Source organism: Heteronotia binoei, chromosome 8, assembly GCF_032191835.1.
Source record: "Heteronotia binoei isolate CCM8104 ecotype False Entrance Well chromosome 8, APGP_CSIRO_Hbin_v1, whole genome shotgun sequence".
Lineage (NCBI taxonomy): Eukaryota > Metazoa > Chordata > Lepidosauria > Squamata > Gekkonidae > Heteronotia > Heteronotia binoei.
In genome coordinates, this window is record NC_083230.1 from 114604411 (window position 1) to 114631885 (window position 27475).

The following is a 27475-nucleotide window of genomic DNA, read 5'->3' on the forward strand; positions in this document are numbered from 1 at the left end:
TTCCACCCCATCCTCTAGACGACAGCCCTTCAAGGACTTGACGATGGTGATCGTATCACCTCTCAGCCACCTCTCAGCAATATGGCCCCTTCCAACTCGGTGATTCTATGATTCTTCTACTGGCCTTTTTCAAATGCCACAACTCCAGAGCACCCAGCACGAAGACTAAATCATAACTATTCCCGTTTTACAAACAAGGCACGAGAAAGATTTCCCTAAGCAACACGATTGGCAGAAACCCAGAGATGCGACAGGATTGTTTGGATCATCATCGTGATGTGAGACGGGGTTGTGCGTGCCCACTAGGGGGCACAGTTCCTGGGGAAGTCTCCGTCAAAAGCCCTGGCTAAAAACAATCGGTGCTTCTGTTCACTGTGCTCTGGCGCCACTGTCCGCTCATTTTGACATACGGATGCCATTTCCAGGCAGCCTGGTCAACTGCACCCATCCCTACCCCCAAAGCAGAATTCATGATTCGTTATAGCGACACAACAGAGAGATGAAGAGACACCGTCATCCGTCCCGCCACCAGGAAAGCCGAAGAGCGACTTGAGAGGAACCAACTGCAGGGGACGCCTTTCACCGCAACGGTTTTGAGGAGCCACGTGAACACAAGGAGGGTGTTGAATTAATGGTTGGAAACTTTTGCCTTTTCTTTGTCGGATGAATCCCACAGAACAAGGGTCCCCAACCCCCGGGCTGAGGACTGTACCAGTCCGTGACGTGTTGGCAACCGGGCCGCACAGCCCCACCCCCCCTGCAGCGACGTGCAGCCTCACCGCTCCGCCCGCAGCGTCTCCTCTTCCCTCCGTTTGTACAAATTTAAGCCAGGAAAGGCGGCGGTGAAGCGCTCCCTGGCCCTTTAGAGGCCGACCCCTCCCCCCGATCAGCTGACCAGTGGGAAAACCGTGGCAGCAGCATGAGCGACCGACTGAAAAAGCCGACTGCCCTTGCCTCCTTCTCACTTCCTTCCCACGCCCAGGAAGGAAGTGGGGAGGAGGGAAGGGCAGTGTGGTTTTTTCAGTGGTCACTCGTGCTGCTGCCGTGGCTTCCCCTCCAATCAGCTGATCGATGGGGGGGGAGGCGTCGGCCTTGAAAGAGCCAGGGAGCGCTTCCCTGCCACCTTCCCCGTCTGAAACTTGTACAAATGGAGGGAAGAGGAGGCACCGCGGGGGGGCGGGGAGGAGGAGGCACCACAGAGGGTGGGGCGGGGAGGCCGAATTCAGTGCCCTCACCCTGCCAGCCCTGGGGCTGCGGTGGGCGGGCCGGCCCTGGGGCCAAAAAGGTTGGGGACCACTGCCATAGAAAGTACTCAAACTCCTTGGTTACTGCAGGCCAGCATTAATAATAATAATACTTTTTATTTGTATCCCGCCCTCCCCGCCGGGGCAGGCTCAGGGCGGCTACTTTACTTCATAGTAGACAAATCACATCACATCAAAACATGGCAATTGTGGGAGAAGTACATGGTGAGCATGAGCCCCATTATAGAAAAAGGCTGCACCTTTCATCGCTGGCTGCTCTACCACAGTTCTCAAGCACGATGTTGAAGAGGCTGCTCTATCGCCAACTCTAATCTCCGGGACCTTCCCTAAGCTTCCATCCTGCCGTTTTCGAGTGTGACCTTAGCATGCCAGTTTTTCAGTACCAATAGAAAACAGCAAGACTCCAAGTTAGCGCCTTAAAAACTAACAACGTTTGCGGCAGGATAGCTGAAGAAGCAAGCAGTGACTCTCAACAGCTCATCCCCTGCCACAAATTTTGTTAAGTCTTGAACAGGGGTGGCCAAACTGTGGCTCAGAAGCCACATGTGGCTCTTTCACACATATTGTGTGGCTCTCGAAGCCTCCACGGCCCCTTTGGCTGGCTTGGAGAAGGCATTCGTCTCATTAAATTGCATCTTCAAGCCAAGCCAGCTAACGGTGCCTCTCTTCCTTCTATTGGCTAAGGCTCCTCCACCACCCCCAGTCCCCTGGGGAAGGAAAGAACGAGCCAGAACTCCCCTGGATCCCATGGGAGAAACACAAAGAAAGCATCTTTAAGACCGAGTGCTAACGTTTTAAGCATGTTTTAAGTTTTTTTAAATATGTGTTTGTCTGTGTTCTTTATAAAAATTTGCATCCCTGCTACCTCATCTTAAATAGGTACATGCATGGCCCAGTTCGACATGGCTCGGCCCGACCAGGTCTCATTTCCGTCAGACCCGGCCCTTGTGACCAATGAGTTTGACACCCCTGCCCTACAGTACATCTATGCTCTCTGTATGGCACTACGCCCCTCAGAAGTCTTCCATGCAGTTGTGACTTCTAATTTTGTCCACACGGGGGCAGCGTTGCAGCATCCTCCGGAGCTGCCTGGCTGCTCTTTCGTGCTGTTTAGGGCCTGGATTTTGCCTCCCTCAGTCTATTCCAGAACCTATTTGGCCTAATTGTTACTGGCCCTGGAAGCAGGAGATCCCCCAGTTTAGAGGCCTTCCCCCCCGCTTCAGGGTCATCAGAAAGCAAGGGGTGGAGGGAGGGAAATGTCTTCTTGGCACTCCGTTATTCCCTATGGAGACTGATTCCCATAGGGTATAATGAAGATTTGATCCGCGGGTATCTAGGGCTCTGGGGGGCTTGTTCTTTGAGGTAGAGACACCACATTTTCAGCATAGCATCCAGTGCCTCTTCCCAAAATACCCTCTAAGTTTCAAAAGGATTGGACCAGGGGGTCCAATTCTGTGAGCCCCAAAAGAAGGTGCCCCTATCCTTCATTATTTCCAATAGAGGGAAGGCATTTAAATGTGATGGCCAGAAAGAACTCCCTTTGGAATTCAATTATGCTTGTCACAACCTTGCTCCTGGCTCCACCCCCAAAATCCCCAGATATTTCTTGAATTGGCAACCCTAGGAAGGATGACCCCAGAGCACACTCATTTATGCAGTAGCTCACAACTTCAATGCCAGTAGCCAGGGGTCATTTTGTAGAAAAATAGGTGGCGAAGCTCATCCAGGGATTGTTATGCAGCTGCACCCACTATTCAATGGACAAGGAGGTGGAACTCTCAGAAGGAGGAGGGGGAACTCTCAGAAAGGTTCAGGAGCTGTGCTCCTGTGAGCTCCCACTGACCCCAAGGCCTGCCAGTAGCTCACAAAGTAGAATTTTTGCTCACCAAACTCTGCAGCTTAGAGGGAACATTGGCCCTAGCTCCTTCAGGAGCAAGCAAAAGAGGAAATCTAATACAGTGGTCCCCAACCTTTTTGGCCCCAGGGCCGGCCAGCCCACCACAGCCCCAAGGCTGACAGGGTGGGGGCACCGAATTCGGCCTCCCCCCCCCCGCGGTGTCATGAAGCCTCCCCGCCCTGCCCCACCCCGCACCCTCCCTCCGTTCTTATAATATTAAGGCTGGGGAAGGGGCCATGAAGTGCCTTCTGGGCTCTGTAAAGGCTGATCCCCCTCCTCCCCGCCGATCACTTGATTGGTGGGGAACCGCACGAAACGGCAGTAACAGTGGCCAGCAGCCGGTGCAAAAGCCACGCTGCCCCTTGCTTCCTTCCTGGGAAGGCGGGGGGAAAGTGCCGTGGGCGGCAGGTAGCAAGGCTGAGCGGCCCAGTACCGGGTCGCGGCCCGGGGATTGAGGACCCCTGATCTAATACATCTCCACCACGGAGGGCACTTTATCAAAATGTGCTGGAATCTGCATTTTGCTCAGTTAAGAGTACTAAACCACTGACCTGACGAAATACCTCTTTTGGATGCTAGTGAACAAATGTAAAGAAATTCCCGGCTCCCACCCCGCACAAGCATACTGACAAAATGCTACTTCAGAGACTGAAACAAATGGATTGGTGTAGCTCTTTAAAAAGCCTGTCGCTGTCCGGAAGCCCGACATCTTAAGGGAGGAGGGGAGACGACAAAAATCAAACACTGAAAGCAAAGAAAAACAATTCTCTTATCAAGCGATTCCCCTTTTCAAGCCAGCAATATTGTAAGCCGTGTCCCGCCATGATTACAAGACACAGAAGCTAGAGACCGACGTTACACGAAATATATTCAAGGCTGAGTGTTTTTTTCTGGGCTTTTTTTTTTTTTTTTGCGTTGCAGACAGTACTGCATTTCTGAACTGGGCATTGACCAAGGCAGACCAAGGAAGCCGCATCCATTGTAGTGCCCATGCATGATTCATCCGTGAGAGTTTTAGCTGACAGAACTTGGAGGAAGGACGGCAAAGAGGGAGCAGAGGGGATGGTGGATGTGCAGGCAGAAGCACTCGTAAGTACTCCAGTATGGAGGGACGCTGTGGCTTAGTTGTAGAGTCTCTGCTTTGCATGCGGAAGGTCTCAGGTTCAACCCCCAGAATCTCCAATTAATAGGACCAGGCAGTAGGCAATGTGAAATACCTCCACCTGAAACCCTGGAATAGGAGTGACCAAACTGTGGCTTGGGAGCCACATGTGGCTCTTTTGCACATATCGTGCAGCTCTCAAAGCCCCCACCACTCCATCAGCCAGCTTGAAGAAGGCATTTGTCTCTTTAAGAAGAAGCCGCCCTGAGTCCGCTTGCGGAGAGGGCGGGATATAAATTGAAAGTAATAAATAATAAATTCATTAATTCATTAAATCACTTCGCCAAGCCAAGCCAGGAGGCAGCTTGGAGAATGCATTTAAAGTTAAAGTTGCTTTCTTTCTGCCTCTCCCATCCCATCCATTTTTTCCTTCCTTCCTTCCTTCCTTCCTTCCTTCCTTCCTTCCTTCCTTCCTTCCTTCCTTCCTTCCTTCCTTCCTTCCTTCCTTCCCTCCCTCCTTCCTTCCTAGCATCTGATGTTCATGTCTTGTGGCTCTCAAACATCTGACGTCTATTCTATATGGCTCTTGCATTAAGCAAGTTTGGCCACCCGTGCCCTGGGCTGCCACCGCCAACCTGATCCAAGCAGGCAGCCACGTTGGTCTGAAGCAGTTGAACAAAGCAGGAGTCAAGTCACACCTTTAAGACCAACACGGTTTTATTCAGAACGTACCTGATCCCCTCGTCTGAAGAAGTGTGCTTTTAGCACACGGAAGCTGACATTCTGAATAGAACTTTGTTGGTCTTAAAGGTGCTACCGGACTCCTCCTTTGTTGAACTGCCGAACTGAGTCAACAGCGCTGACACTGATGGGCCAATGGTCTGATTCAGGATAAGGCAGTTCCATGTGTTGTACCATAGAGTTTTCACCTCCCAGATTGCTAGAGCGTCTGGAAAAAAACCATAGAGTTTTCATGGAACCGCCTAGAGCGGCTGGCGCATGACATCGCCACAAGTGACGTCATCGTGCCGGCGATGTCGGGGGAGGGTTCCCCTGCCAGCCCAACGTGGGCCGGCGGGTTGGGAACCTCCAGGGCGGAAGAACCCCTGCCTGGACTGGGGTTTGGAAGCCATAACTAGAGGCCAGATTATCAGTCTCCTGCAGTGCACACATGCAGCCTTGGACACATTCCTGATATACTGCAGAAATTTTTAAAAAATCATTTCACTCCAGTGAAAAGGTTTACAGGAAAAGACACGAAAGGTTTCCACATCAAGGCCATCGCAGAGTCTAGGAAGCGGGGGAAATCAGCATTTTGTTCTCCCGCATCTGCTCCGTTTGCGCGGAGAACCAGACGGGATGCAACACCCAGCACTATTCAACAGGAGCTTAGGATCATTCAGGATAAGTCCTGAGCAGCGTTCCCTCTAAGCTGAGTTAGCGTGCGCTAGCTCACTGATTTTTAGCCTCCAGCTCACGCATTTTTTTGTCTTAGCTCAGGAAGGAGGACCCCAGAGCACACTAATCGATGCAGGAGCTCACAACTTCAATGCCAGGAGCTCACAAAGTAGAATTTCTGCTCACAAGACTCTGCAGCTTAGAGGGAACGCTGGTCCTGAGCAAACCTAAAAACCCATTCTCCCCCCCCCCACCCCCGCCCCGCCTCCTTCCATCTCCTATCTGTACAGCTGGGAAGAAGCTTTCGGTTAACACTCGCTGTGACAAAAATCTCTAAAAATAACTCAGACAAAACTGCAGCTGTGACATTCTGCCGTTTAGCGCGTACCAGATGTTCACGCAAATCTGTGCCAGAGAAGTATTGGCAGTGAAATGCGAGGGGACCTTCGCTCAGAGAGTCAGCCCGCGGAACTGAGAAGGCAAATCCAATAGAGGCGGTTTCTACCCATCTTCTGTCTTAAGAGAGAGGACGGACCGGGGAAGAGGCCGCAGCTCAGTGCTCCTCGGACCAAGGCCGGGCTCAAGAACCCTAATCTCCCACTGAAAGAATCTCAAGCGGCTAATATTTTGGAGAGGCACTGCTGATCAGCATAGACCGGGGTGGCCAAACGGTGGCCCGGGAGCCACATGTGGCTCTTTTACACATATTGTGTGGCTCTCAAAGCCCCCACCGCCCCATTGACCGGATTGGAGAAGGCATTTCTCTCTTTAAATCGCTTCTCCAAACCAAGCCAGCCAGCAGAATGGAGAATGCATTTAAAGTTAAAGTTGCTATCTTTCCACCTCTCCCTCCCCTCATCTGTTTGCTTCCTTCCCTCCCTCCCTTCTCTCAAACACCTGGCGTTCGTGTCTTGCGGCTCTCAAACACCTGACACTTATTCCATGTGGCTCTTACATTAAGCAAATTTGGCCACCCTGGCATAGACAATACTGAATTAAGATAGGACAGTGAATTGTAGATAGTGCCGCCGAGTAACAGCCAACTTGTGGCGGCCCCACTGAGATTCTTGCAGCGAGAGACTCTCAGAGGTGGTTTGCCCTTGCCCGCCTCTGCCTCGCAACTCTGGACTTCCTCGGTGGTCTCCCATCCAAATAGTAACCGGGGCCAACCCTGCTTAGCTTCCGAGATCTGACGGGATCAGGCAAGCCTGGGCCAGCCGAGTCAGGCTGCTTCATATGTTCAACAAGCAGGGCTGGAATTCTAGCAGGAGCTCCTTCGCATATTAGGCCACACCTTCCTGATGTAGCCAATCCTCCAAGGGCTTACAAAAAAGAGCCTTGTAAGCTCTTGGAGGATTGGCTACATGGGGTGTGTGTGGCCTAATATGCAAAGGAGCTGCTGCTAGAATTCCACCCCAGTCGACAAGTCTGCTAGGAATCTGCCGCTGCTGGTTATTTGCGGATCTCCCCGATGCCGCTAATTCTCGCGGAGCGTTTTTCCGCCCGCCCCCGAAGAGGCTTTACCTGTCTCGTTTTTGCTGAAGTTTCGATGAAAGGGATCCCGTAACTCCTCGCTAAGTCCTGAGCTTGTTTTGTGTCTACCGTTCTGGAAGGCAAATCGCATTTGTTTCCTACTAGCACCATGGGGACGTCTTCGGAATCTTTCACTCTTTTGATTTGTTCTCTGGGGGGGAAAGAAAGAGAGGGAAAAATCACTTTAGTGTAACAAAAAAAAAAAAGGCAGCTTAAAATTAAAACTTGCTTTAATGTTGTCCGTACAGTTAAGTTCTCCTGACCAGGCTAGCCCACCGCTATCTTCACCCGAAGGGTGATATTAGCACGTGGAATTCACTGCCGCGGGGGGTGGGGGTGGCTACAAGCATAGCCAGCTTCAGGAAGGGACTGGATGAACATATGGAGCAGAGGTCCATCAATGGCCATTAGCCACAATGTATTGTTGGAACTCTGTCTGGGGCAGTGATGCTCTGCATTCTTGGTGCTTGGGGGGGAGGGGGACACAGTGGGAGGGCTTCTAGTGTCCTGGCCCCACTGATGGACCTCCTGATGGCACCTGGGTTTTTTGGCCACTGTGTGACAGTGTGTTGGATGGGGCGGGCCATTGGCCTGATCCAACATGGCCTCTCTTATGTTCTTATGGCCCTGCTGGTGGACCTCCTGATGGCACCTGGGTTTTTGGCCACTGTGTGGCCTGATCCAACACGGCTTCTCTTATTCTCCACTTTTTTCATACCAAGAGTGGACGCTTGATCGATCCGGCACTAAAATTATTTAAAAGCAAGGTTCTACCACATCTTTTGTACAGCGCTGCAATATGGGGGTGGAATGAGAACGCTTTATCTAGTCTGGAGGTAATCCAGAATCAATTCCCAAAATGAATTCTTGCTTTTCCTAGGGGCTCTCCGGCTGCCCTGAAGACGACGAAGAAGAATTGCAGATTTATACCCCGCCCTTCTCCCTGAATCAGAGACTCAGAGCGGCTTACAATCTCCCATGTCTTCTCCCCTCACAATAGACACCCTGTGAGGTGGGTGGGGCTGAGAAGGCTCTCACAGCAGCTGCCCTTTCAAAGACAAGTCCTGCGAGAGCTATGACCCAAGGCCATTCCAGCAGGTGCAGTGGAGGAGTGGGGAATCAAACCCGGTTCTCCCAGATAAGAGAGCTCTGGCTGACCCAAGGCCATTCCAGCAGGTGCAAGTGGAGGAGTGGGGAATCAAACCCGGTTCTCCCAGATAAGAGAGCTCTGGCTGACCCAAGGCCATTCCAGCAGGTGCAAGTGGAGGAGTGAAGAATCAAACCCAGTTCTCCCAGATAAGAGTCTGCACACGTAACCACTACACCAAACTGACTCTCTCCCTGACGAGGGCTGAAAAAGGTCTCCCTTCCATAAGAATTCGGGTACACCTAGCTATAATAAAACACTGGAAAAAAGTAAATCCTCTCATCATGATTACCATTCATTTAATTTTCTACTATCAAAAGATCACAGGCGTTCTAAAATACCTCCACAACATTATCCGGATTCTATTTCTGATGATCACCTAGGGGCCCAAAATGACAATTCTCAACGTAGGGATTGGATATATTTTTTCAGATGCGTTGCTAGATCGTTCTCTAATCCTAAAATCTGAAGTAGCCCCCTGGTTCAGACTAATCAAATCTGATCATCTGAGATCCCCATACCTGGTTAATATCTCCAGATTTAACATTAGAACATCCTTCACAGCTCTCTGCTTTCAGGCTATGCAAACGACTCTGTTAACTGGTCGATATTCCCACATCCCAACAGAACAATGTTTTTGCATTTGTGGTTCAGCTATTATATTCTATCTCATCCACTCTACAATGCCCCCAGAATTAAATTTCTGCCTGGAGTACTAACCTCCTTAAAAGCACGTTCAGAAACTGATAAGATTACATTTCTGTTATCTGACAATGATGCTCATGTGTCCTATAGTGTCTCTTTGTTTGGCTTCGCAGCTAAGAAGATAAGAGCAAGAATAATATCAAATGCTGTAACTTCCTGAGGTTGGCCTTTCTGGGGAACTTTTAAGGTATTAATTGGAAACTTTGTTGTTCGGGTTCTGTTTTGTTTTGTAATGGCCAATGGCCAGACACAATAAATTTCTGACTGATTGACTGACTAATATGGCCAATGGCCCATCCAGTCCAACACTCTGTGTCACACAATGGCCAAAACCCAGGTGCCATCAGAAGAAGATATTGGATTTATATCCCACCCTCCACTCTGAAGAGTCTCAGAGCGGCTCACAATCTCCTTTACCTTCCTCCCCCCACAACAGACACCCTGTGAGGTGGGTGGGGCTGGAGAGGGCTCTCACAGCAGCTGCCCTTTCAAGGACAACCTTTGCCAGAGCTATGGCTGACCCAAGGCCATGCTAGCAGGTGCAAGTGGAGGAGTGGGGAATCAAACCCGGTTCAGGAGGTCCACCAGCAGGGCCAGATTAACTCCAGAAGCCCTCCTACCGTTGCTCCCCATGCACCAAGAATACAGAGCATCACAGCCCCAGACAGAGTGTCCCATCTATTCCTTACAGCTAATAGGCACTGATGGACCTCTGTTCTTAAGAACATAAGAGAAGCTATGTTGGATCAGGCCAGGAGCAAGGCTTTTTTTTTTTTGAAGCAGGAACTCCTTTGCATTATTAGGCCACGCCCCCCTAGGATCATAGAATCACAGAGTCGGAAGGGGCCCTACAGACCATCTAGTCCAACCCCCTGCTCCGTGCAGGCTCGGCCTAAAGCATCTCCAACAAAGAATCAAGTCGAAGGGCTCGTGAAGCTGAAGCTCAAATACTATGGCCACCCAATGAGAAGGGAGCACTCCCTGGAGAAGACCCTGATGCTGGGAAAGACAGAAGGCAAAAGAAAAAGGGGATGGCAAAAGATGAGATGGCTGGACAGCGTTACTCATGTAACGAACACGAATTTGAGCAGACTTCGGAGGATGGTGGAAGACAGGAGGGCCTGGCGTGACTTTGTCCGTGGGGTCACAAAGAGTCGGACTCGACTGTGCGACTGAACAACAACAAAATGTTCCCTCGAAGCTGTGGAGTCTTGTGAGCAAAAATTCTACTTTGTAAGCTACCGGCATTAAAGTTGTGAGCTACTGCATAAATTAGTTTGCTCTAGGGCCATTTTTCCTGAGCTTAGACAAAAATGCGTGAGCTGGAAGCTAAAAAATTGTGAGCTAGCCACACTAACTCAGCTTAGAGGAACCACGGCTCGTAAGGAATCTTTCCAACGGTCAGACCCCAGCAAGCCTCTTGGCTTATTTCTCCTCTTCCACCCCCAAGGGTGTCGATCCGGAGGGTTTACTCCAGAAGAAGCCCGCACACCTCTCCTCCCCCACCTTTATGCAACCTGCCACCCCTTGCACCTGTTGTAGCCAATCGTCCAAGAGCTTACAGGGCCTCCTGTAAGCTTTTGGAGGATTGGCTACATCGGGGGAGGGGGGGAGGTATAGTCTAATATGCAAAGGCGTTCCTGCTACAAAAAAAGCCTTGGTCAGAAGCAGTGTTCCCTCTAAACTGAGTTAGTGTGAGCTAGCTCATAGATTTTTAGCCTCCAGCTCATATATTTTTGTCTTGGCTCAGGAAGGGTGACCCCAGAGCACAATAATTTATGCAGTAGCTCCAGGGCTTTTATTATTATTATTTTTAGCAGGAACGCAGTTCCACCTGGCTTGGCGCCAGGAGGTGTGGCCTGATATGCAAATGAGTTCCTGCTGGGCTTTTCCTACAAAAAAAGCCGTGTGAAACAATGGTGCTACCAGGGGGTGTGGCCTGATATGCAAATGGGTTCCTGCTGGGCTTTTTCTACAAAAAAAGCACTGAGTAGCTCACAACTTTAATGCCAGTGGCTCACAAAGTAGAATTTTTGCTCACAAGACTTTGCAGCTTAAGAGGGAATATTGGTCAGGAATATTATGGGGATGAGCGAATGAGTCGCTTGTAACCATTCCTGGCTATCGCAGAAAGCAGTTTCTTGATCTTAACCCGAGTGAAGGTTACCTATAATGGTGAATATCTTCAAAAGACTTTGTGTTATTGATAGCAAATACACATAGAAACCCCTCTCCCGTCCTCATGTACTGGTCCCGCATTGCGCTGTACTCCTCTTGACCCGCTGTATCCAGAATATCCAAGAGACAGGTTTCTCCATCAATGACTACTTGTTTCCTGTAAGAATCCTGAAACAGACAAAGGATTTCTTTTTTAGTTACGTGAATGCACTGCCGTTAAAAAACATCTGAGGCCTATATTAGAAAACCGAAAGAAACTTTCATATCCTAGGTGCCGGGGGGGGGGGGATGCACAGGAGGCAGTGGGATAGATTAAAGAAGAAGACTGAAGACCGCAGATTTATACTCTGCCCTTCTCTCTGAATCAGAGACTCATCGTGGCTCACAATCTCCTTTATCTTCCTTCCCCACAACAGACACCCTGTGAGGTACGTGGGGCTTAGAGGGCTTTTCCAGAAGCTGCCCTTTTAAGGACTGAAGAAGACTGTAGATTTATACTTTGCCCTTCTCTCTGAATCAGAGACTCAGAGCGGCTTACAATCTCCTATATCTTCTCCCCCCCGCAACAGACACCCTGTGAGGTAGGTGGGGCTAAGAGAGCTCTCCCAGAATCTGCCCTTTCAAGGACAGAAGAAGAAGACCGTAGATTTATACCTTGCCCTTCTCTCTGAATCAGAGACTCAGAGAGGCTCACAATCTCCTATATCTTCTCCCCGCCACAACAGACACCCTGTGAGGTAGGTGGGGCTGAGAGGGCCCTCCCAGAATCTGCCCTTTCAAGGACTGCTCTGCCAGAGCTATGGCTGACCCAAGGCCTTTCCAGCAGGTGCAAGTGGAGGAGTGGGGAATCAAACCCGGTTCTCCCAGATAAGAGTCCGCACACTTAACCACTACACCAAACTGGCTCTCAGATTGGCAGAGGGGAAGGCAAGAAGGCACATGGACTAAGAACCAAGTGGGGAACAGGTCTATAAGCAGGCTCGACTAGCACCTGAATTCCAGAACTGTTTACATGGCCATGCCACGATTGACAGCTTTATAGGGACAGAGGAAATTCTTACAGGTTCGTATCATCTCAATCCAAGAGAGGAGCCTTCCTCTCTTCCTTAGAGACTCCTAGTTGCGCATATGGAAAGTCGCGGTCCAGCCCAACAAAGTAACTTTTACGCGGTCCAGCCGCGTAACAAATGAGTTTGGCACCTCTGCTAGAGTCTACTTTCCACAGTAGCCATTTTCTCCAGGGAAACGGAATCTGTGTACTCTGGAAATCAGTTGAAATCCTGGGAAATCACCAGACGGGCAACTTTATGATCAGCCACTCGTGAGTATTATGGTGATAAGTGAGCAAGTCGCCCGTAACCAGGCCACAGATTCAGCAGGAGCTCCCAGAAGCACAGCTCCTGAACCTTTCTGAGGGTTCTCCCTCTTCCTCCCCACCTACCGTGTGCATTGAATAGTAGGTGCAGCTGCATAACAATCCCTGGATTAGGAGAGCAGGCAGCCAGCCAGCCACCAGGGGCTTTGCCGCGTCCCCAGCAGCCCTCATTACTTTTTTTTTTTATGTTTAAACAATTTTATTTGGTAACATATGGTAACTAATTATATTTCTTGCATCATTAATAATTTCTTTTATCTATCCCATATATTACTTTCTACCCACCCCTCCCCCCGTTACTTGACCCCCGCCAGTGTTATTTACTTAAAGTACTAATGTTTAAAAGTACCCTTAACTAATAAAACCAAAAATTAATATTCTTCTTTTTTCAAAGACTTAATCATTATCAAAAATTGTCCAATGTCCTTTTATTTTCCCCTCTTTTTCTACATATCTTCTGAACTTTTTCCACTCCATCTTAAAAACTTCTAAATCATAGTCTCTTAAAATTCTTGTTAATTTGTCCATTTCACTCCATGTCATAACTTTTACAATCCAATCCCATTTCTCTGATATTTCTTCTTGCTTCCACAACTGCACATATAATGTCCTAGCAGCCGAAAGCAAGTACCAAATTATGGTTCTATCTTTTTTTGGAAATTTTTCCATTTGTAATTCCAACAGAAAAGTCTCTGCAACTTTCTTAAATTCATATCCCAAGATCCTAGAAATTTCTTGTTCAATCATCTGCCAATACTTTTTTGCTCTTTCACAAGTCCACCACATATGGTAGAAAGAACCTTCATGTTTTTTACATTTCCAACATCTGTCTGGCATCTTATTATTCATCTTTGACAATTTCTTAGGAGTCATATACCATCTATACATCATTTTAAAACAGTTCTTTTTAATACTATGACACGTCGAAAGCTTCATAGAGTTCTTCCACAAATATTCCCAAGTTTCCATCTGTATTTCTTTATTTACATTAATCATTTACTTAATCATTTGAGATTTCACTACTTCATCTTCTGTAGACCATTTTCAAAGTAATTTATATAATTTTGAAATTAATTTTGAAATGTTTGAAATTTAATTTATTAAATTAATTAATTTATATAATTTTGAAATTAATTTTTTAATTAATTTGATGATTGGAATTCTTATTTAGATAGCGATCGGTGTGTGTGGGTTTCCTAAATAAGAATTCCAATCATCATCCTCGTCAAAAACGTACAGTTGTAAAAACCCTCATTCACCATGCATCACGCATCTGTGAACCAAGCCAACTCCAACAGGAACTACACCACCTCAAACAGTCACTGCAGGCCAATGGATACTCCCAACAAGAAATTAGAAAAGCCCTCCATCCCAGGAGACCATCCACACCAAATCCTGAGCCACACACAAATGTGGGTACAGCCTTCCTGCCCTACATAAAATCTGTCACCGACCGCATTGGCAAAATTCTCAAACGCCATAATGTTGACACAGTCTTCAAGCCCACACAACAGATCCGCCACATGCTGCGCTCAGCCAAAGATATGAGAGATCCACTTTCAACCCCTGGAGTCTACAAAATACCCTGCTCCTGTGGTGCAGTCTACATTGGCACTACCCAACGCAGTATCAACACCCGTCTCACCGAACACAAGAGACACTGTCGCTTGTTTCAGCCAGAAAAATCAGCTGTAGCTGAACATGCACTTCAAGAAGGAGACCACATCATCCACTTTGAAAGAACTGAAGTCCTTTCTACGGTCTCACATTATCATACCCGCCTGAACAGAGAAGCTATTGAGATTTACAAGCACCAGCACAATTTTAACAGAAAGGAAGAAGGCATTTTCATCCACCAGTCTTGGTACCCAGCTCTGCAAAACACCCTACAGACTATAAATTGCAGAAAGTCTCAGAACAACCAGCAAATTCCACAGAACAATTAGCACAGTCAACAACCATCTTCCTTATCTTCAAACCCCTTCCAACCCTCCCAGCAATTAACACGGAACAATGGTCACATTCAACAGCCAGTTTCCTTATCACTACCCTTCCAGGAAGCCCCACCAAACAATGGGCTCATCCACAAACCAATTGCCCTTTCATCACACCCCCTCCAGCCTAGAAATAGCAGCTCTCCAGCAGCCCTGGCCCCACTCAATGCACAGCAGCCAAGAAGGTCTGAGCGCCTGCTCCGGCTGCAACGCCACTGAGGATGTTCTCCGCAGCTGAGAACAAAACGTCTGGAAGGAAAACTTTCTCCAGTAGAACACGGCACTTGATCCCGAAAGATTCTACAAACCCTAATGATGTTACCAGCCGTGAAAACCTGAAATCTTTTATCAAATATTGTTTAAACTGTTCTGTCAAGATTCTTGTATATATTTTATAGTCATTATTTAATAATGAAATTGGTCTATAATTTTTTACATTCGTAACATCTCTAACTTCCTTTGGAATCAACAAAATAACAGCTTCCTTCTACGTATTTGGTATTTTCCCTTTTGTTCTTATCATATTCATCAATTTCTGAAGTTTCGGGATTAAATCCTCTTTGAGGGTTTTAAAGAATTTAGCTGTATATCCATCTGGCCCAGGTGATTTTCCATTTTTCATTGCATTAATTGTGCTTCAATTTCTATTTTTTCAATTGGATCGTTCAAAACTTTTCGCATATTTTCTGCTAAGGATGCTATTTTTATCTTTTGTAAGTACTCATCCATGTTCTTTCCTTATTTTAACACCTTTAAATAACTTGGCATAATACTTAAAAGAATTCTCTTTTTATTCCTTCTTGATCTACCACCTCTCTTCCATCCACCACAATTTTATTAATAATTTTACTTTCTCTCTTTTTCTTCAGTTGCCAGGCCAAATATTTTCTGGGTTTGTTTGCTCCCTCGAAAGATTTCCACTGCAATCTTCTCAGATTCCATTCCAGTTTTTTATTTAACAAATGTCTCATTTGCGTTTGTAATATTGTAATCTCCCTTATAATTTTCTTTTTCCCTGGCCTTTTTCTCAGTTCCCCTTCTTTTTTCTTTATTTCATTTTGAATGCCCAACATCTGTTTTTCTTTTGCCCTCTTATCTTTGTTATTCAATGTAATTAATATTCCTCTCATTACTGCTTTATAAGCATCCCAGACCGTCTAAAATTCTATATCCTCTTTATCGTTTATTTGGAAGAAAGCTTTAGTGTCATTATTATCTTGGAATGTAAATGGACTAAATTCACCACAAAAAAGAAAGGCAACGTTTCATTGGATTAAAAAGAAAAATTGTAATATAGTTTGTTTACAAGAAGTGCATATCAAACAAAAGGATTACAAATTTTTATGGAATAAACAACTGGGACTAGAATTTTATTCACTGGCTGAACAGAAGAAAAGGGGAGTGATTTTCTATATTAAACAAGAATTGGCGCCGAAATTAGTGTTTAAAGATAAATATGGAAGATTTGTAGCGGTAGAAATAATATTAAATGCAAAAAAAATGTTGTTATTGGGACTGTATGCACCAAATGGTGCAAAGGATGCTTTTTAAAAAGACATTATACAACAATTTAATGAACTGACTTGTGACCAAGTTTTGATAATGGGGGAATTTAATGGAACAATTAAGAACACACTGGATAGGTCTGGGGGGGGGGAATAATAAGGAAGGAAAATTGCCAAAGTCTTTTTTTGAATTGGTCAAACAAAAAATTTGGAGGATATATGGAGGAAATTTAATCCTGAAGTGCGGGACTATACCATTTTTTCAGCAAGACATAAAACTTTTTCCAGAATTGGCATGTTGTGGGGCACTAAAGACTTAGGACTTATAACAAAGAAATAGAGATTTTACCTAAAATTGGGGCTGACCATAACCCAATAATGTGGATTACAAAATTGTCTAAGAAGTTGAGAAGATGGAGATTGAATGAAGATTTACTACAGAATATAGAAATAGTGACATCTCTAGAAAATGACCCTCATTACTTTTTTTGTAGCAGGAACTCTTTTGCATATTAGACCACACCCTCCTGATGTAGCCAATCCTCTAAAAGCTTACAGGGCTCTTCTTACAGGACCTATGCCACCCTTTCTCCACTTATGTGATTTTGGACGGTGGGTGGCTTGCTAGCCTTTTGGCTTTGGGAGGGAGGGCAGCCCAGGAGAGCCCCAGGCATGTGAGGCCTGCTTGGGCTGCCTGGATCTCTAGCTAGCCCAAGCAGGCCTCGCTCACCTGGGGGGCTCTTCTTTCTTTCATCAGGTTGCTTTTGGCTGGGGGGGTGGGGGTGGCATATGCTAATAAATTATGCTAATGAGCTCTGCCACCTATTTTTCTACAAAACGACCCCTGCCTATAACCATTTTCGGCTATCACAGACAGGCCGGCGCGTAGGAGTAGGCCAAGGAGGCAGCAACCTCAGGCGCCACTTGGCCTAGAGGCACCATGAGGCGCCCTCTCTCCTTGCATCCACTGCCTCCTCTGCCCGCTGCCACTCCCTGTGCTTACCGCTGCTGCCTGCAGCCTCCCTGCGCTTGCCTGCTGTGCTTGCCGCCGTGGCCGTCCCACCGTCACCTCCTCCCCCCGTGTGCCCCCGACTCTTCCAAAGCTTCCTGAGGCTCAGGAGGCTTCGGAAGAGTCCAAGGGCGTGGCAGTGATGTCACTGTGCCGTCATCTGGGCATGTACGCGCAAACACAACCACTTGGGAGGTGGAACTTGGAGACTCTGCCTAGGGGCGCGGGCTCCCCTAGCGCTGGGCCTGATTGCAGAAAGCAGTTTCTCAGTCTTAACCCAAGCGAAGGTTACCTATAATGGTGAACGCCTTCAAAAGATATTGTGTAATTTATAGCAAATACACATAAAAATCCCTCTCCCGTTGTCATGTACGGGTCGGTCCTGCATTACGCTGACCTCCAGACCCACCCTTAAAACGAGCGGACTAAATTGCCAGGCAAGTGAGCGGAGAGGAGCGAAGCAGGAAATACTCTTGCAGGAAATATTCATCCATTGGAAGTCCACAGAAAACACCAACACACACATTTTCATATCCAAGAACGTCTGTCATTCAGGAACATGGCTGTTTTGAGCCTAACTGCTGAGCCTCTGATCCTGATCGTCTGAAAAAAACCTAGAATGATATGGATTGGTCCAGCTTTTGAAAGGCCTAAGGAGGGCATCCGTGCGAATGGTGGCATTGAGTGTTGGGAGTGCACATGCCCAGCACTGCAAGATCTGGAATGGGGGTGGCCAAACTGTGGCTCAGGAGCCACGTGCGGCTGTTTCACACATATTGTATGGCTCTTGAAGCTCCTGCCACCCCATCGGCCAGCCTGGAGAGGGCATTTGCCTCTTTAAATCTTTTCTTCAAGCCAAGCCAGCTATCAGCTTGGAGAATGCATTTAAAGTTAAAGTTGCTTTCTTTCCACCTCTCCCATCCACCTCTCCTCATCTATTATCCTTCCTTCCTCCCTTCAGCTCTCAAACATCTGATGTTTACATTAAGCATAGTAGGTTAAGTAGGAATGTAGTAGGTTGAGTATTTTCAGCCCACTCATCAAAGTGCAATGAAAGAACCTTTCACCTCTATCACCTGGGCACAAGTGCTCAAACCATATGTAAGCCATTTATTGATTAAGAGGGCAAATGAACTGATCACACAGTCACATAAAACAGTGGGTGACCTCAAGGTAGCTGTTTTACTGCAAAGGAACTTCAAGAACAGAATGGAGAGAGAAAGTGCTGAATTACAAATTATTATGAAACTTGAATCAAACACCTCTCCAGGACTGAACAGGGATATTGGTTTTTTATCTCATTACATATGCTAAACTCATTCTCAGTGAGTATAGCTATATATCCACAGTATTCCAATGTATTTCTCTTTTTATAATGTTTCATATTGACATACTCAAATAAGGGATATTGGCTATTTATCTCATTACATATACTTAACCCATTTTCACTTTATGTGTCCTTGTTTTCTAATGGCAGACGAGAATGATGTTTATAATGCATAGATTGATGTTGATAAGTAGATTGGGTGGACTTACAACTAGGATATACATGTCCCATATACATACGAGATTTGCAGAAACACCATTTGGCAGGGAACTTGATTACAATAATAATAATAATAATAACAACAACAACTTTATTTTTATATCCCGCCCTCCCCTGCCAAAGGCAGGCTCAGAGCGGCTCACATGACATGGTGTAACCATGATTACAATAAAATACAATCATTACTATAAAACAGATTAAAATACAGTTGAATTACATTTATAAATTAAGTTAAAAATTAGATAAAACAGTTAACCATTATAAATTATTAATTAAGGTGCTACAATTCAGAAACATGTATAGGATGGCTAGATGTCAGTTAGCCGGGTTCCATCTTAAAAGCGAGCAGAAAAAAGGTGGTTTTGCAAGCCCTGCGAAACTGATTCAGGTCTCGCAGGGCTCGCACCTCCTCTGGGAGTTGATTCCACCATCGGGGAGCCATGGTTGAGAAGGCTTGCTCCCTCGTTGTTTTCAATCTAGCCTCCCTTGGTCCAGGGATTTTTAAAAGATTTTGGGAACTAGATCTCAGTGCTCTCTGAAGAACATATGGAGAGAGGCGGTCTCTAAGGTAGGCAGGTCCTACCTTTTATGGCTGTCCAGACCAAACGGCCAAGCCACACTGTTTCATGTGACCATGTGATCAGTTAGTTTTGCCCTCTTCATCAACCAACTGCCTGCATTCCAGCCGCAATACCTGATCCCCTCGTCTGATGAAGTGTGCTTAGAGAGCACACCAAAGCTGACGTTCTAAATAAAACTTGGTTGGTCTTAAAGGTGCGCCTTGACTCCTGCTTTGTTCAACTGCTCCAGACCAACACGGCTGCCCCCCTGGATCTATCCATATAGATCCATTACTGAGCCTGTCAACTGCAAGAACCGGACCTCTGTTTGAAGGGCCTCACCTTGGCAGCGATATGGGTTTTGTGTACGCTTAATTTGGATGATATGTTCTGTAAGGCGTTCCAACCCCCCTTCCTCCACACCCTCCACTGCAGTATTCTAAATCTTGCTTTCTTCACACCAAAAGCATCTTGCTTACATAACCAGAACAGAAGAGCGATTATATAAAGCCAGAATCTCAAAAAAGGGTCTGAACAGCAGCAACGGGATTTCTGAATCTTTTCACCCCTGACACACCTACGTGAATTCTTCACGCATTTCATGGGCATGACATCATCTGTCTGTTCCGCAGCCTGACGCCTTAAAGCCGTGTTTCTGAAGCTATAGGTTCGCCTGGGTGCCTGCAAAGCTGAAGGAGGAATGTGAGCCAAAAGAACTGCATAGGAAAAGCGTTTCGTAGAGGATATTTTGAATCTAGAAACAGGGGGAGGAAAGCATCTCAGTCTTCGTTCTGAGCTAAGGAGCACCAGAATCTAAGAGGAGCCGCACTGATTTCACTTAGCATTTCATCTGGGGTGGGATTTTGTGTCCTACAATGGCCAGACAAATGCTTTTGGGGAATTCGTGTCATTTTCTCTGAATATGGAGGGTCTACTTAGCCACCACAGCCAATAGCCATGGACAGACCTATCCTCAATGAACTTTTCCAACCTATCGAAGAAGAACTGCAGATTTGTACCCCGCCCTTCTCTCTGGATCAGAGACTCAGAGCGGCTAACAATCTCCTTTATCTTTTTCCCCAACAGACACCCTGTGAAGTGGGTGGGGCTGGAGAGGGCTCTTACAGCAGCTACCCTTTCAAGGAAAACTCCTACGAGAGCTATGGCCGACCCAAGGCCATTCTAGCAGGTGCAAGTGGTGGAGTAGGGAATCAAACCCGGTTCTCCCAGATAAGAGTCCATGCGCTTAACCACTACACCAAACTGGCTCTTACAGCCTAAGATGGCAACCATCATCACAATTTGACCAATTCCCCACTAGCCTTGTTTCAGCATTGGAACTCTTCCACCACCCCACGCTCGAATCCAATAGGTTGGAAAAGTTCACAATAGGGCTGCCAAGCCCCCGGTCTGGGCGGGGAATCCCCCACCCGGGAGGTTCCCAACCCGCCGGCTCAATGTGGAACATCCCCCTGCATCACCGGCATGTTGACATCACTCGGAAGTGACATCATCAAAATGGTGTGGCACGTGTGGGGGCCGCTCTAGGCATTTCTTGGAAAACTCTATGGTTTTCCAGGCCACTCTAGCCATTTGGGAGGTAAAAACTCTATGGTACAATATGTACCATAGAGTTTTAACCTCCCAAATGGCTAGAGCATCCGGAAAAAACTATAGCGTTTTCCTGGAAACACCTAGAGCGGCCTGCATGTGCTTTGCCATTTTGATGATGGGACTTAAAGAGGACTTGGCAACCCTATCGCACAAGCTGCCATGCAGCTGCAACTCACCCTGCCCCTTTCCTGCAGCAAGCAGAAACAGGTTTTCAGAGGATCTTGCTTGCTGTGGGAAAGAGGCAAGGCAAGTCACAGCCCCACATGCAGCTTGTGAGAAATTGGACAGACGCATCCGAGGGGTGGTGAGAGCTCCAATGCTGGAACAAGTAGGGAATTGGTCTTACATCTAATAGCCATGGACAGCCCTCTCCTCAGTGAACCCATCTTACAGCCTAAGCCAGCAGCCATCACCACGATCTGTGTCAGTGAAATCCACATTATTGCCATGTTACATTCACTAAGTCTTTCCTATTTGTCTTTCCCAAAGCTGGTAACCTGCAAGTTCTACAATTATGAGACTGGGGCAGAGAGAAATTCACCTACTGCCTCTACACTTTACGTAATCTTTTGTCGTGGACATTTCTGTCACGTCTAAGCCCTGAAGAAGAAGAGTTGGTTTTTATAGCCTGCTTTTCTCTACCCTAAGCAGTCTCAAAGTGCACACGGGCACTTTAATATTCCAAAGCGTCTACCTTTAAACAGACTGCAATATGAAACACCAGAGTGCACACGGGCACTTTAATATTCCAAAGCTTCTACCTTTAAACAGACTGCAGTATGAAACACCAGAGTTCACGCGGGCACTTTAATATTCCAAAGCGTCTACCTTTAAACAGATTGCAATATGAAACACAAGAGCGCACACAGGCACTTTGACATAACCTCTTTTCCCAAACAGCGTGCACTAAAATGAATTCAAACAGTCTGCAGCAAAATAAATCAGAGTGCACACCGGCACTTTTAAAGTGCACGCAGGCACTTTTTAAAGATGAAGAAAGTCTGCTTTTGACTCACAAGCCAAAATCATGAGAAAACAGTCTGCAATGAATTCTTTCGTCCAGATCGCACACAGGCACTTTAACAAACAAAGGATCCCACTTCACAGCCTTGCACGTTCAGTCCGCTATTGTTTCAACGAGGGGTTAGGATAAAGAATAAGTTCGTCCACATAAAGCCGGTCCACATTAGCCGGTGTCAAAAGTTTTGTTGGCTTTTTACAAGACTGATAGCTTTTAAGTGAAAACCCCAAAATCCTGTCTCTTCCTCACAAGGCTCTAGCTCATTCTTTGTAAAGACGGAGTAAGCCAAAGCCAGCATGGAACTGATCAGTCTGGGATGGATTAAGCCAACGCTGGCATCCAAGGTCTTCCAGTCCGGCAGTGACAGTCAATCAAGACCCAGCGCACCTGAAACCCCAAGGGCTTCTGGGAACTCTGCTAAGCCAATCAGTCAGTTGATGAGCTCCGTCCACCGAGGCTGACAGCTCTTTGGCTCTGCAAGGAAGAAATGTGTGCGTGCTCTCTGCCAGTGTGCTTTTTCACATGTCCTCGTCATTAATTTCTAGAAGACGACGACCACAGATTTATACCCCACCCAACCAATTTGGTGTAGTGGTTACATGTGTGGACTCTTATCTGTGGGAACCAGGTTTGATTCCTGACTCCTCCAGTTGCAGCTGCTGGAACAGCCTTGGGTCAGCTGTAGCTTTCACAGGAGTTGTCCTTGAAAGGGCAGCTGCTGCAAAAGCTCTCTCAACCCCACCCACCTTACAGGGTGTCTGTTGTGGTGGGGGGGGGAGTAAAGGAGATTGTGACCGCTCTGAGACTCTGAGATTCAGAGTGTAGGGTGGGATATAAATCCAAATTCCAATATCTTCTTCTCTAAATCAGAGTCTCAGAGTGGCTTAAAGTCTCTTTTATCTCCTTCCTCCCCACAACAGATACCCTGTGAAGTAGGTGGGGCTGAGAGAGCTCTGGCAGAAGCTGCCCTTTCAAGGACAACTCCTGCAAGAGCTCTGGCTGACCCAAGGCCATTCCAGTAGCTGCAAGTGGAGAAGGGGGAAATCAATCCCAGTTTTCCCAGATAAAGAGTCCGCACACTTAACCACTACACCAAACTGGCGCTCTCTGTGACATGTATGCAGGAGAAATTCCTGATATATGGTACCTACAGTTTAAAAAAGAAATTTAAAAGGGGAAATCTTCTGGATACCAAGGGGGGGGGGAAACCCCTCTTGTCGACTCATCAAACGGGAAGGCATCTTGCGGCCCTAGAATCACAAGCCCCATTTTCCGGATTCAGGTAGAGAACAGACTGCCCAGCAGAGAGCGCTCTTCTAACTTCTGCTGCACACTGAAGCTCGCATCCAAATGACAAAACTGATCTTTTTCAAAACCGCAGGCTACGAAGCGGACAATTTCATTTTCAGACTCACTTTCCTTTAACCCTCCTGTCAGTTGCCGTAGGAACAATGAAGCTGACATCAGCTACTTCGTGTCCTCTCGCACAGGGATGTGTGCTTACGCAGGAAACGGCCAGTTCTGCGTTTGGAAATCCGATTTCGCTAGAAGCAGCCTTAAGACAATCTAGAGATCTTCCCGACAGATCCCTCCCGCACTTCACAGATGAAAACAGAGAACACCCCCCCTTTGTTGTTTACCAACAATTACTGCCTGAACCTCACCCGCCATTATATGATTAAAAACATCACCAAAAGTTTGGCTTCACCCTCTATGTTGTATTGATTCCATCGACATAAACCCGTTCCCCAGAGATTAAAAAGCAAAGAGTATTTAATCTAGAAGTCTTTCTGTGTATAATGTCTTGTAATTAGGGTTGCCAGATCCAGGTTGTGAAACTCCTGGAGATTTGGGATGGGGCGTGGGCAGGACTGGGACCTCAGTGGAGTGTGATGCCCTAGAGTTCACCTTTCACAGCCTCCATTTCAAGAGGAAGAAGAAGCAGAAGAAGAAGTAGAAGAAGAAGACAAAGATGATGAGGGGTCTGGAGACCAAGTCCTATGAGGAAAGGCTGAAGGAGCTGGGGATGTTTAGCCTGGAGAGGAGGTGGCTGAGAGGTGATATGATGATCACCATCTTCAAGTACTTGAAGGGTTGTCATATAGAGGATGGTGTGGAATTGTTTTCTGTGGCCCTGGAAGGTAGGACCAGAACCAACGGGTTGAAATTAAAGCAAAGAGTTTCCAGCTCAACATTAGGAAGAACTTCCTGGCCGTTAGAGCGATTCCTCAGTGGAACAGGCTTTCTCGGGAGGTGGTGACCTCTCTTTCCTTGGAGGTTTTTAAACAGAGGCTAGATGGCCATCTGACAGCAATGAAGATCCTGTGAATTTAGGGGGAGGTGTATGTGAGTTTCCTGCATTGTGCAGGGGGTTGGACTAGATGACCCTTGAGGTCCCTTCCAACTCTATGATTCTAAGAAGTAGAAGAAGAAATAGAAGAAGTAGTAGAAGAAGAATTGCAGATTTATACCCTGCCCTTCTCTCTGAATCAGAGACTCAGAGCAGCTTACAATCTCCTATATCTTCTCCCCCCACAACAGACACCCTGTGAGGTGGTTGGGGCTGAGAGGGCTCTCCCAGAAGCTGCCCTTTCAAGGACAACCTCTGCCAGAGATAAGGCCAACCCAAGGCCATTCCAGCAGGTGCAAGTGGAGGATTGGGGAATCAAACTTGGTTCTCCCAGATAAGAGTTCGCACACTTAACCACTACACCAAACTGGCTCAAGGGAACTGACCTCTGTAGTCTGAAGATGAGCTGTAATTCCAGGGGATCTCCTGGTGCCACCTGGAGGCTGGCATCCCAACTTGTAAGAATGGTACAAAACAGCCTGTCACTTTAAGTTCTACATCAGGGGTGGCCAAATAGCAGCTCCGGAGCCACATGTGGCTCTCAAAGCCCCCACTGCTCTGTCAGCTGAGGCTTGGAGAATAAACAAGCAAAGGAGACCTGAGGTAATTATGAGGCTATAGAATTCAAGAAAAGCCCCAGGGTAACAAAAGACGTGAATACTTAACAACGCTCTAAAGTATTTGACGTCTGTAATTGAGAACAATATGTAAAGTAACAAAGCCCACTCTAACAAGGAAAATTCTACTAACAAATAACACCAACAAGCAATGTTAACACAGTGCAGTAGTCAGTACAAAAGCCAGTTGCTCTTAACAAATAAATATCAAGCCAGTCCAAAAGTGTGGCTCAGCCAACAGTTTTCTTCTCTGGCCACTTCAGACTTGACCACCTTAAAGAAGCAAAGCTGTACCAGTGATGGATACTATCCGGTTTCGGGTAGCCTTAGTCTTCAGCTGGCGTAAATCTCAGAGTGATCTCCCCATTCCCGAAATACATTCCAAACGGGGAAAAAAATATTCTAGCTGTCGGGAGGTCTATTGGCTTCCTTTGGATTGAAATATGATCCTTCTACTCTCCTAGGCTCAGCGTCCTCTTTAAATCACATCTCCAAGCTATCTGGGGCTTGGAGAATTTATTTAAAGTTAAAGTTGCTTTCTTTCCACCTCTCACACCCTTACCTTCTCTGTCTATTTTCCTTCCTTCCTTCCTTCCTTCCTTCCTTCCTTCCTTCCTTCCTTCCTTCCTTCCTTCCTTCCTTCCTTCCTTCATCTGACATTTGTGTTTTGTGGCTCTTAAACTTCTGATGTTTGTTCTATGTGGTTCTTAGAAGAAGAATTGGATTTATACCCCACCCTATACTCTGAATCTCAGAGCGGTCACAATCTCCTTTATCTCCCCCCCACACACACACACACAACAGACACCCTGTGAGGTAGGTGGGGCTGAGAGAGCTCTTACAACAGCTGCTCTTTCAAGGACAACTGCTACGAGAGCCATGGGTGACCCAAGGCCATCCCAGCAGCTACAAGTGGAGGAGTGGGGAATCAAACCCGGTTCTCCCAGATTAGAGTCCGCACGCTTAACCACGACACCAAACTGGCTCTCTTACATTAAACAAGGGTGGCCACCCCTCCTCTATATATTGTTTTAGCATTCATACACAAATATCAGCACACCAGAGACAAAAGCATCCACCACCACCCTAATTTTTATTAAAAGCCTTTTTAAAAAAAATAAAAGCGAGTGGGGGGGGGGGGAATATGCCCTTATAAATTGGCAAAGTCAGGATTACGGCACAGCCTAGCATTGACAGTTCAAAAACTCCCCCAACGAAATCATTTGTCTCAGCAGCTGGTAGAAAGGGCAGCATGTCAGGATATCCACGCTGGGTTGCTTCCAGTTCCTGGGGAACAGCGGATGGAAAGAATTCCACAGGAAAAGCAGGCAGGAGGACAGGAAGCAAGCAGGTCAGAAAGGAGAAGGCACTGGGGGGATGGGGGGGGGGAGAAAGAAAAGGCAAGGCTTATTGGTACGTTATCCACAGGTTGCCAAGCCGGAAAAGATTCAAAATGTTTTGAAGCGGTGGTGTCGGAGGCAGAAACGTCAATGACATTTAAGAGCACAATAACTCTGCGTAATAAAAGGAAGATGCTTTTAATCCTATTCCCGCGGGGCCTGGCACTGTGAGAGGGAGAGACGGCAGAAACGGCATTTGTCTGGGAGGCAGAACAGCTGCTGGTTTCTAGGCCGTGCCTAACCCCTGAAAGCACAATTTCCCATTCCCCATGGAGACGCTATTGCAATACCACAAACATTAAGAACGTAAGAGGAGCCATGTTGGATCAGTCCAACAGGCCATCCCATCCCATCCAACCTGGGTCACCAAGTCCCCTGCGTTCTCTGCTTTGCGCGCACGCGAAGCAATGATGTCACCTGGAAGTGGCGTCATTGCGTTGGCAACACTGTGCACGGCCGCTTTAGACGTTTCCGGGAAAACTCTATGGTTTTCCCAGATGCTCTAGCCATTTGGGAGGGAAAAACTCTATGGTACCTACTGTGTCATAGAGTTTTCCCTTCCCAAAGGCTAGAGCGTCTGGGAAAACCATAGAGTTTTCTCAGAAATGCCTAGAGCAGCCACCGCACTCCAGCGACAGTGCGATGACATCAATTCTGAGTGACGACATCGCGCCGGCGACATCAGGGGAGGTTCCCCCTGCCGGCCCAATGTGGGCTGGTGGGTTGGGAACCTCCCAGGTAGGGGAATCCCCATCTGGACAGGGGGGTTGGCACCCTACATCCAACACTGTGTCACACAGTGACCTGAACAGGTGTCTTCAGGAGGTCCACCAGTGGGGCCAGACTCCCAAGCCCCCGCCCGTTGCTTCCCAAGCACAGAGCATCACTGCCCCAGATTTGTTATCCAGCGGCACCACAGCAAACCATAGTCCTCCTTACAAGCAGGAAACAGAGTTCAGAAGCTATGAGATGCATCAGCCGATGCGCAATTTAGCAGAGTGTCTTAATCTGCTTTTTGACGTGAACATGGAGACAAGAGGAGCAGGTTTCTGCCCTGGAGCCGGTTTTGGTGTAGTGGTTAAGTGCATGGACTCTTCTCTGGGAGAACTGAGTTTGATTCCCCACTCCTCCATTTGCAGCTGCTGGAATGGTCATGGGTCAGCCATAGGTCTCGTAGAAGTTGTCCTTGAAAGGGCAGCTTTTGGGAGAGCTCTCTCAGCCCCACCAACCTCACAGGGTGTCTGTTGGTGGGGTGGGGG

General features: G+C 47.2%; 1 protein-coding gene across 6 annotated transcripts in view; it reads right to left on the bottom strand.

Moving 5' to 3' along the window:
• KRAS (KRAS proto-oncogene, GTPase) overlaps positions 1 to 27475 on the bottom strand; it is an 89549-nt gene that overhangs the window by 12943 nt on the left and 49131 nt on the right. For all 6 annotated transcript variants that reach the window (XM_060245929.1, XM_060245930.1, XM_060245933.1 and 3 more), the window contains exons 3-4: positions 11215 to 11393; positions 7187 to 7346 (exon numbers count right to left, since the gene is read on the bottom strand). In XM_060245929.1, the coding sequence (XP_060101912.1) occupies positions 7187 to 7346; positions 11215 to 11393 (339 nt within the window). The remainder of the gene's footprint in view (positions 1 to 7186; positions 7347 to 11214; positions 11394 to 27475) is intronic.